Here is a 15,985-nt window from a genome sequence, read left to right as displayed (position 1 = left end):
TCTCCTCCCCTTCATGGCCCTAAACTTCCTCTACATTCCATACATGGTCTCCATGATCTCACTTCCCATTTCTCCATCATCTCTCCATCCACAGCTTTCTGTCTTCTGTCCTATCAAGGAAGTGAATCTGTTCTCACCAAAGTTTCTGGTAGCTTTCCTATGGATAACTGCAGCGGCTGCTTCTCAGTCTGCATTTTGCTTGCTGTTTCTGCAGCCTTAAGGACTTGATTATGCCTTGATCCTTGAAACATGTTTTCCCTTGACTTCCTTTGGCTTTTCTTCATATTTGTCTGGCTGCAGTGGTGACCTGTGTGAACTCTTCATTTTCCGCTCACCTCCTGGGGTTCTCACCTGAGCCCTCATCTCCCTTAACTCATCATTTCAGTGGCTTCAGTTTTCATCTAAATGCTCATTAATTTGGGGCATCTGGGAGGCTCAGTCAGATGGGTGTCTACCTTCAGCTCAAGTCATGATCCCACGATGCTGGGATCGAGTCCCATGTCAGGTTCTCTGTTCAGTGGGGAGCCTGCTTCTCCCTCTGCCACTCCCCCTGCTGTGCTCTCTCTGTCTCAAATAAATAAATAAAATCTTTTAAAAAAATGTTCATTAATAAAAAATAAATGTTCATTAATCTCAAATCATTTTTTTCTATAAAGATTTTTAAAATTTATTTATTTATTTATTTATTTATTTATTTATTTATTTGACAGAGAGAGAGCACAAGCAGAGGGAGTGGCAGGCAGGGGCAGAGAGAAAAGCAGATTCCCCACAGAACAGGGGGAGCCCGATGTGGGGCTGGATCCCAGGAGCCTGGGACCATGACGTGAGCTGAAGGCAGTTGCTCAACCAACTGAGCCACCTAGGTGTCCCTAATCTCAAATCTTTATCTTAAGCCTTGGTCTCCCCACTAAGCCCCAGATTCCAAAAACACAGCTGCTATGGATGCTTCTCTTAGAGCCTCAAGCTCCACCAGTCCTGCACCAGTCCCTTAACTTGCTTACCCTCTCCCTTGTCCCATCCTCTCTTTTACTCCCACAACTTTTCAATTATAAGTTCTGCAAAAACCTTCCTTCTCAATATCCCCCATACCCACCTGGTTCTTGCCATCTGCACCTCACCTCAGCTGCTGTCCTTCTCTCCTGGACATCTCAAATAACCTCCTAACTGGCCTTGAGGATTCCAGGGTGTTTCCTCAATCTGTTCTCTACCCTGCAACAGTTCTCCTTCTAAGGTGCCAAGGGGACTGTGTTATTTCCTATATTTAGTTGTCCCCCCTTCTCCACTGGACAATTCCAGACTTCCTCCCTGGCTTACAAAGGCCTTCCATAAACTTGTGCCTGCCTACCTCCCTTGTACTTTATGCTTCAGTTTTACTAACTTCTTGCCACTCCTCAAATAATGAGAAAGGCTCAGATACCAAAATACATTTAAAACTATGATAAACAATCATTTGACACTGTAGAGAAACATACGTAAACAATGCAAAAGCCTGGAGCACCAAAATGGACCCAATGTGCCTAAGTTTATTATTTTTATTTTTTTTTGTAGATTTCACTTATTCATTTGACAGGAGAAAAAGCACAAGTAGGGGGCGTGGCAGGCCAAAGGAGAGGGAGAGGCAGGCTCCCTGCTGAGCAGGGAACTCGAGGAGGTGCTCCATCCCAGGGTCTTGGGACCAGGACCTGAGCCGAAGGTAACCACTCAACCAACTGAGCCACCCACGTGCCCCTAAGTATAAGTTTATAGCGAAGTGGGTCATGAGACTTCCAGTCAGTGGGAGAGGGATAGGTGGATTGATAGTACGAAATGATAGGTGAAGAATTTGGGAAGTTAAGACAGTGCATTATTGTACTGATATATGGAGATCTCTTGTAGATTGATAGGGTGAAGACCGTAATAGAGAACTACTTTTAAGAAATACAGCTGGTCAATAAATATTCAACTCTTTTTTACCAATTCAAAGATAATGCATTTTAGTATAAGAAATCACCTTTTCAGGTTCATGAAGTTGTCAAAGTTTATAAAGATCGTTGTCCCCAGCGTACTGAGGAGAAACAGGCAAGTTTATATACCACTGAGGGGTATGGACTCTTAAACACTCATATTCAACTTGGAACAACCCATCAGAAGCTTTAAAAATAAAAATGCCCTTTCACCCATCAATTCTACTTTGAGTATTTTATTCTAAGGAAATTAGCATGGGTTAAGTACAAAAGTATGACACCAAGATGTTCATTACTTAGAGAAAATTGGAAACAAAGTTAATGTCTAACAATAGGGGAGTCCATTATGGTAGAGCCTTAAAAGTGGAATAATATATAGTCATTTACAAGTAAATTCAAATTAATACAAATATCTGGAGTCCCTGGGTGGTTCACTCAGTTAAACGTCTGACTCTTGATTTCAGCTCAGGTCATGATCTCAGGGTTATGTGCTGGGCATAGAGCCTGCTTAAGATTCTCTGGACCACAGGGGAAAGGAAGGAAAACTGAATGCAAAGTAATCAGAGAGGGAGACAAACCATGAGAGACTCTGGACTCTGGGAAAAAAAACTAATGATGTATTATATGTTGGCTGACTAAACAGAATAATAAAAATGAAAAATAAAATTTAAAAAAAGATTCCTTCTCTTCCTCTCCCTCTCCCTCTACCTCTGCTCATCCCCTCCCACCCCTCTCTCCCTCTCTAAAAAACAACAGGGATGCCTGGATGGCTCAGTCAGTTGAGCATTGGCCTTTGGCTCAGGTCATGATCCCAGGGTTCTGGGGTCAAGTCCTGCATCAGGCTCCCTGCTGAGCAGGGAGCCCACTTCTCCCCCTGCCTGCCTCTCTCTCTCTGACAAATAAACAAAATCTTTAAAAAAGAACAATGAATAATACAAATATTTGTTGATGGGGAAAAATATAATGTTAAATTCTCTAGCTACAAAACAAAGCAGTTACATCATCGTGTGGCAAAATATTGTGTAAATGCGTGTGTTTGTGTGCAAAACTGAAAACAAAACTGACATTAACAAGGGTTATCATTGGTGAAATTCAAGGAGACTTTTTATTTTTCCTGTGGTATTCTTTTCCCTGTGAGTTTTTCGAGTTTTCTGGCTTATGTAAGAAGTATCGATATGGATAATTTAAAAACATTTTACCAAGAAAATCTTCAAACCAACACAAAAGCAGCAAGAATAGTTTCACAAATCCCCATGTGCCCATCACCCAGCTTCAGTAGTCAGTATTTTGCCGACTTGATTTTATCTGTTTTTCCCAGTGATTTTCTCCCATTGAGATATTTTAAAGCAAATGCCGGACATTATATCATTTTGTTCTAGAATGTTTAAAAATTATTTTTTATGAGGGGAAACTCAGGAACTAGTATTGTGTAGATTCCATATGACAGTAATTGATTTAAATTTATTGACTGACACATAATTTAACTGTGTATGAACTTGCCCACACACTTACTGTACGTTCTACCATACATAGAAAGTCTGCAAGTTGGAAACCACTGCCTGAAGGCATGGATCCTTGTCAAATGCCGTTCCCCTTGGGAGAGATCATGAATAATTTTCACCCATTTATACCTCATGCTGAATAAATTGCAGATTTTCTGGAAGGGAGATGTTTTTTAAATTATTTCATGGAGGTATAATTTATATCAGCAAAATGCACAGATCTTAAGTTTGATGAGTTTTGACAAAGGTATACATCTGTGTAATCAACACCCAGTCAAGATACGGAACATTTCCCTTACCCCAGAAAGTTCCCTGCAGCTCTTTTCCAAAGATCCTCTGCCCCTCCTCATCCCAGCAGAGCCAAGGCAATCTCTGTTCTGATTCCCATCACCGTATATTAGTTTTGCCCGTTTTTGAGGGCAGGTTTTTATCTATGACACTAGTTCTCCAAGAAAGGTCCCTGGGCCAGTAGTATTAACATCACCTGGGAACTTAAAAATGCAGATTCTTGGGCCTGAACTATGACCTGCTACTGAGTTAGAAACTCAAGCAGTCTCTGTGATGGGTGTGTGTGTGTGTGTGTGTGTGTGTGTGTGTGTGTGTATGTGTGTGTGGTACAAGCCTGTGGGTGATTCTGATCACATTCAAGTTTGAGGAGCACTGATACGGAGACCTGAGAACTAACAATATAATTGGACAGAACAGGAAGAGCAGTGCCGGTTGTATACGGGGTGACTAGGGTGGGAGGGAACTGTGCAGGTGGGCATGAAAGTCAGCTTCTTCACATAGCTTAGTTAACACCAAAAGGAAGGAGGAAAGGTCAAGCATTTGTGTCAGAATGTCTGCATCTTAGTTTTGCAAAGGAATTATGAGGGTCTGTAGGCTTAAAATTTCTCAAAAGAAAAGCATTAACTTTCATAGGAGTTCTAAATTCTGTGGAAACTGGTTATCAGAAGCTGGGATTGACTGGCAAATGAGTCCTTTATTAATACTATTTTACAGATAAGAACTTTCATAACATCTCTTTTCTTGGAAGGGAAAATGACAGAAATTGCTCTTAACGTTGAAATTGCTGAAACCCAGCTTTCGAGTCTAAGAAATTCACAAACCACCATCTCTACCTGTGGAATAACTGAGAAGAAGCAGTGAAGGCTGTGCAGATGCAAGTTTCCCTGAAGAGAATAGGATCTAGATCTGTAGCCAGCTGGTTTTCAGAGCCCCTTGTGAGGTCTAAGATGGGAAGGTTAATGAAAGGAACTAATTCAAGTTGCACCTGGACATGAGTGGTGTTTTTGGCATGCCCTTGGCTGTGTTAACACATAGAGCTGTTGTCCTGAAGTTTTTGAAATCACACCACCTAGAAGCAGTGTGTTTCCTGTCTTGAGCACTGGTGGGATATTCAGAAATACATGGTATGTGTACGCAGACTTTCGGGAGTATGGTTGTGGTTTTCCCGAGTCAGTTTCTAGCCAGAGCCGTCCTGGAAATTAACTGAAAGGGAGGAAAATCCCGTGAGTCTGCTAGGGCGTGGATTTGGCCTGAAGTTCCCTTTTATCTGCTCTCAGAACAGTTACTCTGCTCTCAGGTTTTCCCTCCTAAGGAGTTGGTGTTGTGTCCCCCAGACAGAGCTGCATGAGACTGATAGTATTTACCAGTCCCTTGATGCTATTTGATGAAGAGCCTCCAGTTTCCCAGAATTAGGTCCTGGTAAGAGAGGAGAAAATTGGGATGTCCAGCATGAGTCCTAGCCAGCTGAGCATGGTGGAGAGAGACATAGAAGCTGTTGTCTCTCAGGTGCTAGCTGGAATTCAGGCCAGCCTCACACAACGGAGACTTTGGTCCATTCCTTTCAGGATGCCCTGCTCAGACTGAGTGATGATGCCTCTCTCCTCAGTGAGGGGGCACCCCTTGGATTTGTGGCAGCTTTCAGATGGCTGCCTGTCCCTGCTTGCTCCATAGATGAAGCAAACACTCATCTCCTGGGCTACACAGTCAAGATGGTTTGGGTTAAATACAGCACTCTGTGCCAACTTCCCTGAAATGCAACCACACCATTTTTTCATTCAGAATCTCTTGTGTTGAAGAACATGAATAGCAATGATGCTCTTTGAGAAAGTGCTACTAAAATTACAAGCTGACAGGCCAATCAGAGTGGCTTAGAGCACGAATTCTGATTTCTATTTTCATCTTTTCTTAGCATATTTTCTTTTTTTAAACAATGTGTTTCTTAGGTGATTTGGCTGTATATGGACTAAAGGCTCTCTCTTCCAATATAAAACTAGAAGAAGAAATTCAAATTAAAAATTCTTTTCTTTTTTGAAAAAAAAAAAAGAAGCATCACCACATCACTTGGATGCAGTAATTCTACTTCAAGAAGGTTATCCTAAAAAGTATGTACCAAAATGTACATATGAGAAGTTCATTTTGTAGCATTGTTTATAATAAATAGTGAAAACTTGGAATCAACAAAATGTCTATGTAATGACCAAATAATGTGCTACATATAGCTTTTCAAAATATTGAGTTAATTTATAGTACTTATTTAGAAACAGCTCTAGAACGTTAGGGGAGAAAAACAGACTTCTAGTTTCTAGCCCAACATGTAAGGACAGAAATTCAATCAATAATTAATAACCTTGCCAAACAGAGAGCAACAGACCCAGATAAGTTCCCTGGAGATTCTACCAAACATTTAAGGAAGAAATTATACCAGTTGTTAAAACAATTTCTTCCAGAAGTTAGAAACAGAAGGAATACTTCCTAACATATTCTATGAGGCCAGCATTTATCCTCATACCAAAATGAGACAAAGTCATTACAAGAAAGTAAAACTACAGACCAATAACTAATAAACATAAATGTAAAAATCCTCAACAAAACATTAGCAATTTGAACTAGCAATATAGAAAAAAAAAATTTTACACCAGAACCAAGTGGGATTTATCCCAGGTGTGCAAGGCTGGGGTGGGGCAACATTCAAAAATCAATTAATGGAACCCATGACATCAACAGGCTAAAGAAAAAGCATGTAATCATATTGATAGATACAGAAAAACATTTGGAAACAGCAATACCCATTCATGATAAAACTTAGCAAACTAGGAGCAGAGGAAAACTTCTTCAACTGCATAAAGAACATCTACAACAAACCTACAGCTAACATCGAACTTATTGGTGGGAAATTTGAAGCTTTGCCACTAAGATATTTATACTTTGAATGGAATTTATTCTTTCTGAGAGGATACAGTAGGGAGTTGCTTCTGACCACGGCAGGAGCACCACTGTGCATCTTGAGGCGGGAAGTGTGACCTTTGGCCCAGGCCACAGCTCCCTGACCCTTAGCCTCTTCCCTCAGCTAGTAGTGAAAGCGTTACTCCACGTGACAGCTCTGTGTTTGGGTCTGCCCCACAGACCTCTGACTCCAAGGGTCTCTCACATGAGCTAGACCCCACGGCTCCCATCACTGTGGAAACAGGAAAGCTTGGTTCTCCCCTCCTCACCTTAGGGACTCCCTTGCTGGCTGAAGTCTTGGATTTTTTGTAAGCAATTTGCAAGTTTTAACACAAATCAGTCTACATTCATTCCTAGAAGGCTCATTTCCAGTAAAAAATACCAGTCAAAACATTCTCACAGGAGAACTAGAACAGGGGGGTTAAAAGGAAATCTGGGCCCCATACACCAAAAGTGACTCTCGGGGCCAGCTTGAGGGCACAGCCCTGGTGGGGGCTCTTCTCCATCTTCAGATCCAAGCGTGGGACTCACCTACAGAGTGAACCCAAATGTAAACTGCAGACTTGGGGTTATAACAGGGTGTCAGTGTGGGCTCCAAGATTGTGACAGGTCGCTCTGGTGTGTGATGTTGCTAATAGAGCAGACTGTGCCTGTATGGGGACGGGATACATAGGAACTCTCTGTACTTCCCACTCAGTTGTTCTGTGGACCTAAAAATGCTCTTTAAAAAAAATAGGTTTTTTTAAAAAGCAGGCATCAGGGACGCCTGTGTGGCTCAGTAGGTTAAGCCACTGCCTTCTGTTCAGGTCATGATCCCAGGGTCCTGGGATCGAGTCCCACATCAGGCTCTCTGCTCAGCAGGGAGCCTGCTTACCCCTCTGCCTCTACCTGCTTGTGCTCAATCTCTCTTTCTCTCTCTCTGATAAATAAATAAATAAATAAATAAATAAATAAATAAATAAATAAATTAAAAAAATCTTTTAAAAGAGGATATCAGTAATACATATGATATAATCTTATTTATGTTAAAACCACACACACACACACACACAGAACTATACCTATCTAAGGGTGCCTGAGTGGCTTAGTTTGGTTAAGCGTCTGCCTTCAGCTCAGGTCATGATCTCAGGGTTGTGGGATCAAGTCCTGCACTGGGCTCTCTGCTCAGGGCGGATTCTGCTTCTCCCTCCCCCTCTGCCTCTGTGCTTTCTCTCTCTCTCTCTCTCTCTCTTTCTCTCTCTCTCTAAAATAATAAATAAAATATTTTAAAAGATAAAAAGAAGAGCTATACCTATCTATACCTACCTAAGCCTGTATGTACGTCAGTGTATATCAATACCTATGTCTGTATTATTTGTATAGACTAACCCTGTAAAAGTGTCAGCATCAGAGATGAGGGTGGGGGAAGGGAGAGGCACCTTCTGCTGCACTTGATAGTTCTTAGCCTCCTAGCTTTTTGGCAAAGAGTACCTGCTCACTAATGTAAGTAAGGCCAAAAGGAGCTTGCTATTAGGCACATGTTTCTGAGTCCTCCCTTCAAGGAGGCATGAGAGGGTAATGCTGCCTGGCAGTTTCAAAGCACAAAGTCATAGCACTTGTAGCACACTTACTTACTCAGCAAGTATTTTTCTGAGTGCTTCATTTGGACCAGGCATTTGTCCAGACTCTGGGGACACCAAGGGTGAAGGAGAAACAGCCCCTGTGATCCCAGCTCAGGGTGCAAGCAGACCCCAGGGAAGGGGAAGTGGTTTTTTAAGATTATTTATTTATTTATTTATTTATTTGACGGAGATCACAAGCAGGCAGAGGCGGGAGGTGGTGGGGGGGTGGGGAACAGGCTCCCGGCTGAGCAGAGGGCCTGATGCGGGGCTTGATCCCAGGACCCTGGGATCATGACCTGAGCCCAAAACAGGCTTTAACCCAATGAGCCACCCAGGTGCCCCAGGAGAGTGGTTTTTAACCTGGTTTTCTCCCAGGCTGCCAAAGTTCTACATGGTTTGGAAAAGCTGACTGTGACTCCTTGTCCTCAGAGAAGCCGTGTGGAGACCCGCCTTCGTTCCCACACACCATCCTGCAGGGCCGCACGGGCCTGGAGATGGGGGATGAGCTGCTGTACGTGTGCGCCCCGGGCCACGTGACGGGCCACCGCGAAACTGCCTTCACCCTGCTGTGTAACAGCTGTGGGGAGTGGTATGGCTTGGTGCAGGCCTGCGGAAAAGGTAAGCCGCCCGCCAACCCTGGGAGCACAGCCACCCCATTTGTGCTCCTACCTTTCAAAGACACATTCACATCTTTCCCCTGAGTTCCGGGAGTTGACAGCATCTCCACTCTGACTTATCTAGAAAGTTAACCTGGAAATCTGATCGAGATGCTGTACCAGGAGATAATGCTTGTGGTGAAAGTGACCCCAGATTGGTAAACCGGCCGGGAGGGCTGTCATGAATGCAGGCTTCCAGCCCAGCTTCCCTGAGGGGCGAATCTTGTGACTGGACATAACCCTTATGGGGACCTTGTGGGCTTTGCTACAGCTTGTGACAGGAGCTTCTGGCTCTTTGGGGCATGCAGCTTGGAAACCAGGGAGGGTCCACTTGAAGTCCTGCTCCCTTGCCCTGGAGCAGTCCTGGGGGTGTTGCGGGGGTGGAGGGAGAGGCAGGGAGAATGCTCTAAGACAGCTATGTTGCCTGGGCTCGCTGACAAGAGCCGCTGGTCGTTGCCCTGCAGTCTTGCTGTATTCCCTGGCCTATAGCCTATGGCAGTCATGAGAGCTGACATATTTAGTTGAGACTGAACAGACTGCTGGTGGGCCTCGACAGAAACCTGATCTGGTTCCCCTAGATGGCCTCACTCCACTATTGTCGTATACCTGGGGGTCACAGGCTTCTGTATCCCACCTCCACCCAGCCCTTTGGGGGTTCTCCCAGGAGCAGAAATCACTGTCCCCAGCCATGGGCTGACCTGGCCTCCCCACTCTTGACCTGATGGCTTCATGCCAGACTCTGAATTGTTCCCTGGCCTCACAAGGCTCCTCTTACCCCAAGACTCCTTCAGGGACCACTTCCTGACCCCAACGATATCTGGGTACCAAGCAGAGGCTGGCTCCATGGAGGGGAATGACTCCACCATGGAGGGGAACGACTCCAGCATCACAATGTGAATGAATTTATTGGACAGTCTGTGCCTAGAGTGTCCTGCAGATCCCATGGGACCTTGATGAGACTAGGGTGCTGAACTTGTCTTTGAGGTTCATCCACGCTGTTGACTAAGCTGTGGTCTGTTGTTGTCACCGATATTTACTAGTGTGAAGACAGCACCATTTACTTTTCCAATGTGTTGGTGGACCTCTGGCTTGTTTTCGTTTGGCGGCCACCACAAGCCATACCACTGTGATTGTGCTCACCCAGGTCATTTAGTTCACATGTGAACTTATTTCTGTGGGTTCCGGGGCGTGGAATTGTGGCTCATGGGGTAGGTGTGTCTTCAGTGTTAGTGGATACTGCCAGAGAGTTTTCCAGAGTATTCCGACCATTTTACTCTCTTGCCTGAGAGTTCCCATTGTTCAGCATCCTCACCAGCCTTCGGGTTTTGGGAGACTTTTACCTGTTTGCCCATCTGGTGACTAGCCTGGGATGACTTAGTTGTGATATTCATTTGTCTGGTTGAGCACTTACTACATTTTAAATAGGCACTAGCATTTCCTCTGTAAAAGTCTATCCAAGTTTCTTGCTCATTTTTCTAATTGATTTGAATTATTTATATAATGTAGGGTTTCTTTTTTATATAAAACTTTCATAATGTGTTGCAAACATTTTCTCTCATTCTGTGGCTTTCTCCTCTTGGAGGATCTTTTAATGAACAGGTTTTTTTCTCTTAATTGTTTATGTCAACTTTTTGAACTGTGGAGCATTAAAAATTGTTTTCTAGTATTGGCAGACAACTACTTTAGCAAAATACAGTAAAAATCAATTAATATAAAGCTAAAATAGGGATGTCTGGGTGGCTCAGTTGGTTAAGCATCTGCCTTGGGCTAAAGTCATGATCACAGGACCCTGGGGATGGAGTCCCACATAGGGCTCCTGGCTCAGCAGGGAATCTGCTTCTCCCTCCCCCTCTGCCCTTCCCCCTTCTCAGGCTTGCAAGCTCTCTTTCTGCCAAGTAAATAAAATCTTAAAAAAATATATGAACCTAAAATAAAGATATTCCAAACATAAGTGGTATTTTTTGTTGAATTGAATAGACATAAAATTCCCCTGCCAAATGGTTATGAAAGCTTCTAAAAACATCCTCTCAGTGTATCTACGTGCCTCGTTGCAGACTAGCAAGAGAAGTCACGGACTGGGACAAGCACTCGAAGCACAGTTTGAGCAATCTTCCGCCACTTTCCTCCTCATCACCATCTTGTTGTTATTTCGCGGCAGGTAGAGGAGCTCCTTGCCAATACTGATCATTCACCTGCAGGAGAAAATCAGGCATAAGGCCCAAGCTTGCTGTTTGTGAGTGTGTCACCTCCAAGCAGACCCTTAGCCACCCCAAGTTTGCTAACGAGCTGCCTTTACTTCTGGTGAGGCTCAGGCGTGGTCATCTCAGGAGCCACACCCACCAGCCACAGGGGCTGTTTACAAGCCCTAGCCAAATGAGACCTAAATGCAGGTTTTGTGTGTCTGCAGTGGTGTTTGTTTTCTCCCGGCCAGACAGAGCGGTTGGAACTTTCAGCTGGCGGGCAGGAGTTCTGGTTTCTGTACTTGGCTGAGCGTACAGACTATTCCAGTTTTCGTTGCCTGTAGATTTAGCATTTCAGCGAGGTGTGTCATTATAAGGGTGTGTGTGTGTGTGTGTGTGTGTGTGTGTGTGTGTTACAAGACTATCTTCACCAGGGATTTCACTCCCTCTTGCACATTTTTTTATAGTGAACATCCACTTTTTTTAAAAAAAGATTTTATCTATTTATTTGACAGAGATCACAAGCAGGCAGAGAGGCAGGCGGGGTGGGGGGAGGCAGGCTCCCTGCTAAGCAGAGAGCCTGATGCAGGGCTTGATCCCAGGACCCTGGGATCATGATCTGAGCCGAAGGCAGAGGCCTTAACCCACTGAGCCACCCAGTCACCCTGAACATCCACTTTTTTGATGAGGGAACTGCTTCAAATTGGTGAAAAGTCATTTCAACGGTCTGCAGTTGGACCCAGGCCAGGTTTGGATAACATCAGCTCTACCCTAGAGGGGCTGATTGGCCACTCACTCTACATCCCTTCCTGCAGCGGGGCCCAGGTGCTGTGTGTGTGGACTGGAGCAAAGCTGTCCCATCACTAAAGGCAACTCCATAAACCAGGTGCCTCCAAGGAGACAGAAGCAGTAGATGATGCAGTGGAAGGGAGAGCCAGAAAGCAAGGTGAAATTTTTAAAGGAAGTGTGCGGAAGTGCTCAATGATGTGACAGGCAGCAGACATCAAGTAAATGAAAGATACAAACATGTGCTGTGGCTTCGTAGCATGAGAAGGTTCTAGCAGTCTCGTATTCTCATTGTGAATGTGGGGAGTGGACTACTCCTGGGCCATACTGTCGTGAGTGCAGGAATGAACTGGGATGAGAAGAGGGTGGGGAGCCGACAATTCATTCTTGAATCTCTGGGGCACATGAAGAGCACTAGGCAGAAACATAGGTTAGAGATGGAAGAGGGTCAGGGGACCGAAGAGATCGTGGGGGTTTGTATTTGTTCGCTGGCTTTGTAACCAAAGTGACCTCAGTTACTTTGAGGTGGGAGAGACTGCGGTTAATGTGAATGACAGTGGAAGGGCTTAGGAGAGGGGGGGAAACTGAACTACTTTCTTGACTTCCCTGAGCCTTAATTTGCTCATATGAAAGCATGGATACCACTTTTCATATAAGTTCTCCCGTAGAGCTCTTGCAGGTGCCTCACTTAGAACAGGACCTGAAAGATCAAAGAGCCCAAGGAGGATTGTTCTTTTCCTTCCACCTTCGTGCTGATCCAGGAGAGCATTCCGGCTCCCTCACTTAAGGGCTCTAAGGGGCTCTGTGCATGACTCTGACTCCTTCCTCACTTCCTTGTGGGTTATTGACTCTAGCCCCTATTACCACAAGTAACCAAAGGCATCCTCTGACTTAGAACTATCTTGTCTGTTCCTCGAGTGGGAAGTTAGCCTCGCCCAGCAGAGTGTCTCAGGTCCCGAAGGCCAGAAACTGGGGCCATAGCTGTGTCACTCCTCCAGGGGGTGCTTGTCCCTTCTGTACTGGGACCTGGCTACTCACCCTCCTTCCCTCAGGCCCTCAGGACTTGAAACTTGCCCCTACTCTTCCCCCAGAATATTTCCTTTTATTTCCTTGTGAGCTGCTGGTGCCCACTCCAAACCCTCTGGTAGAGGCTGCCTGTAGATGCTGTCTTAGGAGCTGCTCTGTGAGGTCCTGGTAGAGTCCCTGTCCTTTATTTCCCCTCTCGACCTCTCCAGCCCCAGAGAGCTTCCAGGCATGAGTATCTTGGACATCAAGACTTAAAAGAACTTGGGGGCTCTGATGAGTTTGGTTTGGAGATTCTGGAGGCTTCGGGGGTCAAGATACTATGAAGACTATTCCATTCAAAGTTGGCATTGTATAGACATTTGAAGATTGACTGGACATCTTGGGTCAGATTCTCTAAAAGCAAAGCCTGTTCAGATGCATGTGGTTTACTGGGGGAGGGAAGCAGGATAGGTGAGGAGAGGAGAGGATGTGACCTCAGAGGCATTCTCCCTTGGCTCAATCTCATGAACTGTGCCACAGGGTTGGTCCCACTTGGAAGCAAGGAGGCCATCTCCACCTGTCATTGGTTGCCGAGGCTAGGTGGCATGGTGTGTGCACGGCACCCAAGTGAGGCTCCCATTCCCCCAAAGGCAGCCCCCCAGAGAAGGGGAACAACAGTGAACCGTTAACGGCCAACACTCACAGTAGCTGGGGGGTGGGTGCACTGGCCTGGGAAAGGGGTCACAGATGGGCCGTCAACAGCACCCACCACAGTGGAGAGCATAGTTGCTTATTAAACCATCAATCCCAGAGAGCAGCCGTTTGTTGTTTGTTCTTTAATCCATTAGTAAGGTGGGGACTGGCTGAATGAGCTTGCTGAAATTTAAAATTTGTAATGAGCATGAATGAACCCATGGGGGCACATATCCATGGGTTAGTGGCAGGGAAGGGGGTCCTGAGGGGGTGCGGGAGGATGCCTTTCTCACATACTTGCCTAGGTTGTGTGTTCACTGCAATTAAGATCCAGCCTCAAGTGGTTGTAGTGAGGTCTCTCACCTAAGCATGGTGACTTTGTCCTTGACCGTTAACTTCAGTGGGTGAGGACTTATTTGACAGCCTTTTTTCCCCTCTGTGTGTTGGTATCTCTCTAGCTTTGGTTTCTAGAGACCAGGTCTGGATCTGACCCTTTAGCTCTCCATCCTCCTGTCTGAATCCACACCTCTTCTTGGTTTCTGCTCCCAGCTGGCAGCAGGAAATGTCTGTCATACCTCTCTAATGCTCTCAATATCTAACTATAATTGGTTGTTGTCCTAATTACAGAAACATCCTGATGCTTTGCTCACTCCATGTGTATGCAGTAGACTTCCACACTAGGTTTGTTTTCTTTTGAACTTACTATGCCAAGTCTCGTGTCCATCTTCAAGACTTTGTTTTCTCTCTGGTCACCTGTACCCTAAAAACAGTCTTGACCTCCCAGCCCTCCAAGAGGACACCCCTGACCATGTGACCCCAGTGATGGTGCCCATGCATGCTCACCTGGGGCTTTCCCAAGGAGCCTCTGGTTCCCTGGCATGCTCACTGTCCTGGCTTCACGCTGCCCTCAACACCTCTGTTCTCTCCTGACTTTGGTGCTCAGTGGTCCTGTGGCCTCTGCCGCAGTTCCAGGTGAGGCTGTTTATACCGTCTGTGTGGCTGGCCTGGGAGAGAGCAGCTGCTGCAATGTAGCATAGGGCAGATGACCCAGGAAGTGAAAGACTCGTAGACTCTTCCCCTGTGATTTGCCCCTTGTTTCTCCTTTAAAACTTGCCCTAACAAAGGGCATCTGCCAAGTGTTAACACAGGCTCAGAAAAGCCTTTAAGACTGTCCAGCCCAAGCTCCATGGGTTCTGTTTACACTTTCTCATTTATAATATCAGGAACGTGAGAGACACCCAGTTTGACCTCACCCTGCCAGCCCCACCACCTCTGAATCCAATAGACAATGTCTCTTTTTCCCTTCCCTGGCCTGCCACAGCTGTGGAAATGAGTTAGGAACAGAGAAAGAGCTGTCATAAAACCAGACACTTGCTCCATGCCATCTCTGTCCTGAGAGTGACTTTTTTGTTTTGGTTCCATTTTTTTTTTCCAGATTTTATTTATTTATTTATTTATTTATTTAAGAGAGAATAAGCAGGGGAAGTGGCAGGCAGAGGGAGAAGCAGGCTCCCTGCAGAGCAGGGAGCCCAATATGGGACTTGGTCCGAGGACCCCAGGATCATGACCTGAGCTGAAGGTGGATGCTTAACTGACTGAGCCACGCAGACATCCCATATTTTTGTTCCTTTTTTTCAACAACTTGATTGAAGATTAATTTGCATATAATAAACTGTGCCCTGTGCAACTACAAAAGTCTCTTGAGTTGTCACAGGTTCAAACAACCATGAAACCACTACCACAACCAAAATAGAGAACATTTCAGTGACAGGTATCTTACACATTTTACCTCATTTAATCTGTGCGCAAATGGGAGGGCAAGAACTGGCGAGATCCAATTTACGGATGGGAAAACTGAGGTACAGAAAAGTTCAGTGACTTACCTGTGTCACACAGCCAGAAAGCAGCAGAGCCAGGGTATAAAAGCAAGTATGTCTCGTTCCAGCCTCTGTCTCGTCTCTGTGCTTTCCTCCAGGGGCCTGTGACACTCAAAGAGAGCAAAGCCACAGGGCAGGGCAAGGTCCCACAGACTAGTTGTTCCTTCCGTATGTTCTCACCTCTAAAGCCTTCCTTTTGTTTTCTTAAATTAACTTCAATTTCTGTTTGCCTTCATTTTTTGGATTTAACTTCCTTCATAGAAAAAAGCATGAGACTGCAACTGAATTTAGAATTTCCTTGTCAATATTGCCATATTTGTTCAGAGGTTCATTGAACCAGTAGTAGTTATTTCTGGCTTGTCTGGTTGTATTTTTCAGAATTACTATTTTTAAAGACTATGTAGCCAAGACCAGATTAAAAAGAAGGTATGTATGGGCTTCTGGAAATGCAAGAACATGACACCCTGGGAGAGAGCCTCAGGGTTCTGGGCTGTAACCTTGTGTCCTTCAG

The 15,985-nt window shown here is 45.1% G+C and overlaps 1 protein-coding gene across 1 annotated transcript in view; it reads left to right on the top strand.

Annotated features, from left to right (window-relative positions):
- Positions 1 to 15,985, top strand: part of SUSD5 (sushi domain containing 5) — a 56,393-nt gene that overhangs the window by 25,169 nt on the left and 15,239 nt on the right. Inside the window, exon 4 of the mRNA XM_032860913.1 lies at positions 8,707 to 8,895. Within this exon, the coding sequence (XP_032716804.1) occupies positions 8,707 to 8,895 (189 nt within the window). The remainder of the gene's footprint in view (positions 1 to 8,706; positions 8,896 to 15,985) is intronic.

Source organism: Lontra canadensis, unplaced genomic scaffold (genome assembly GCF_010015895.1).
Source record: "Lontra canadensis isolate GAN:19392208 unplaced genomic scaffold, GSC_riverotter_1.0 scaffold20, whole genome shotgun sequence".
Taxonomy (NCBI): Eukaryota; Metazoa; Chordata; class Mammalia; order Carnivora; family Mustelidae; genus Lontra; species Lontra canadensis.
This window is presented reverse-complemented; position numbering and strand designations above follow the sequence as displayed.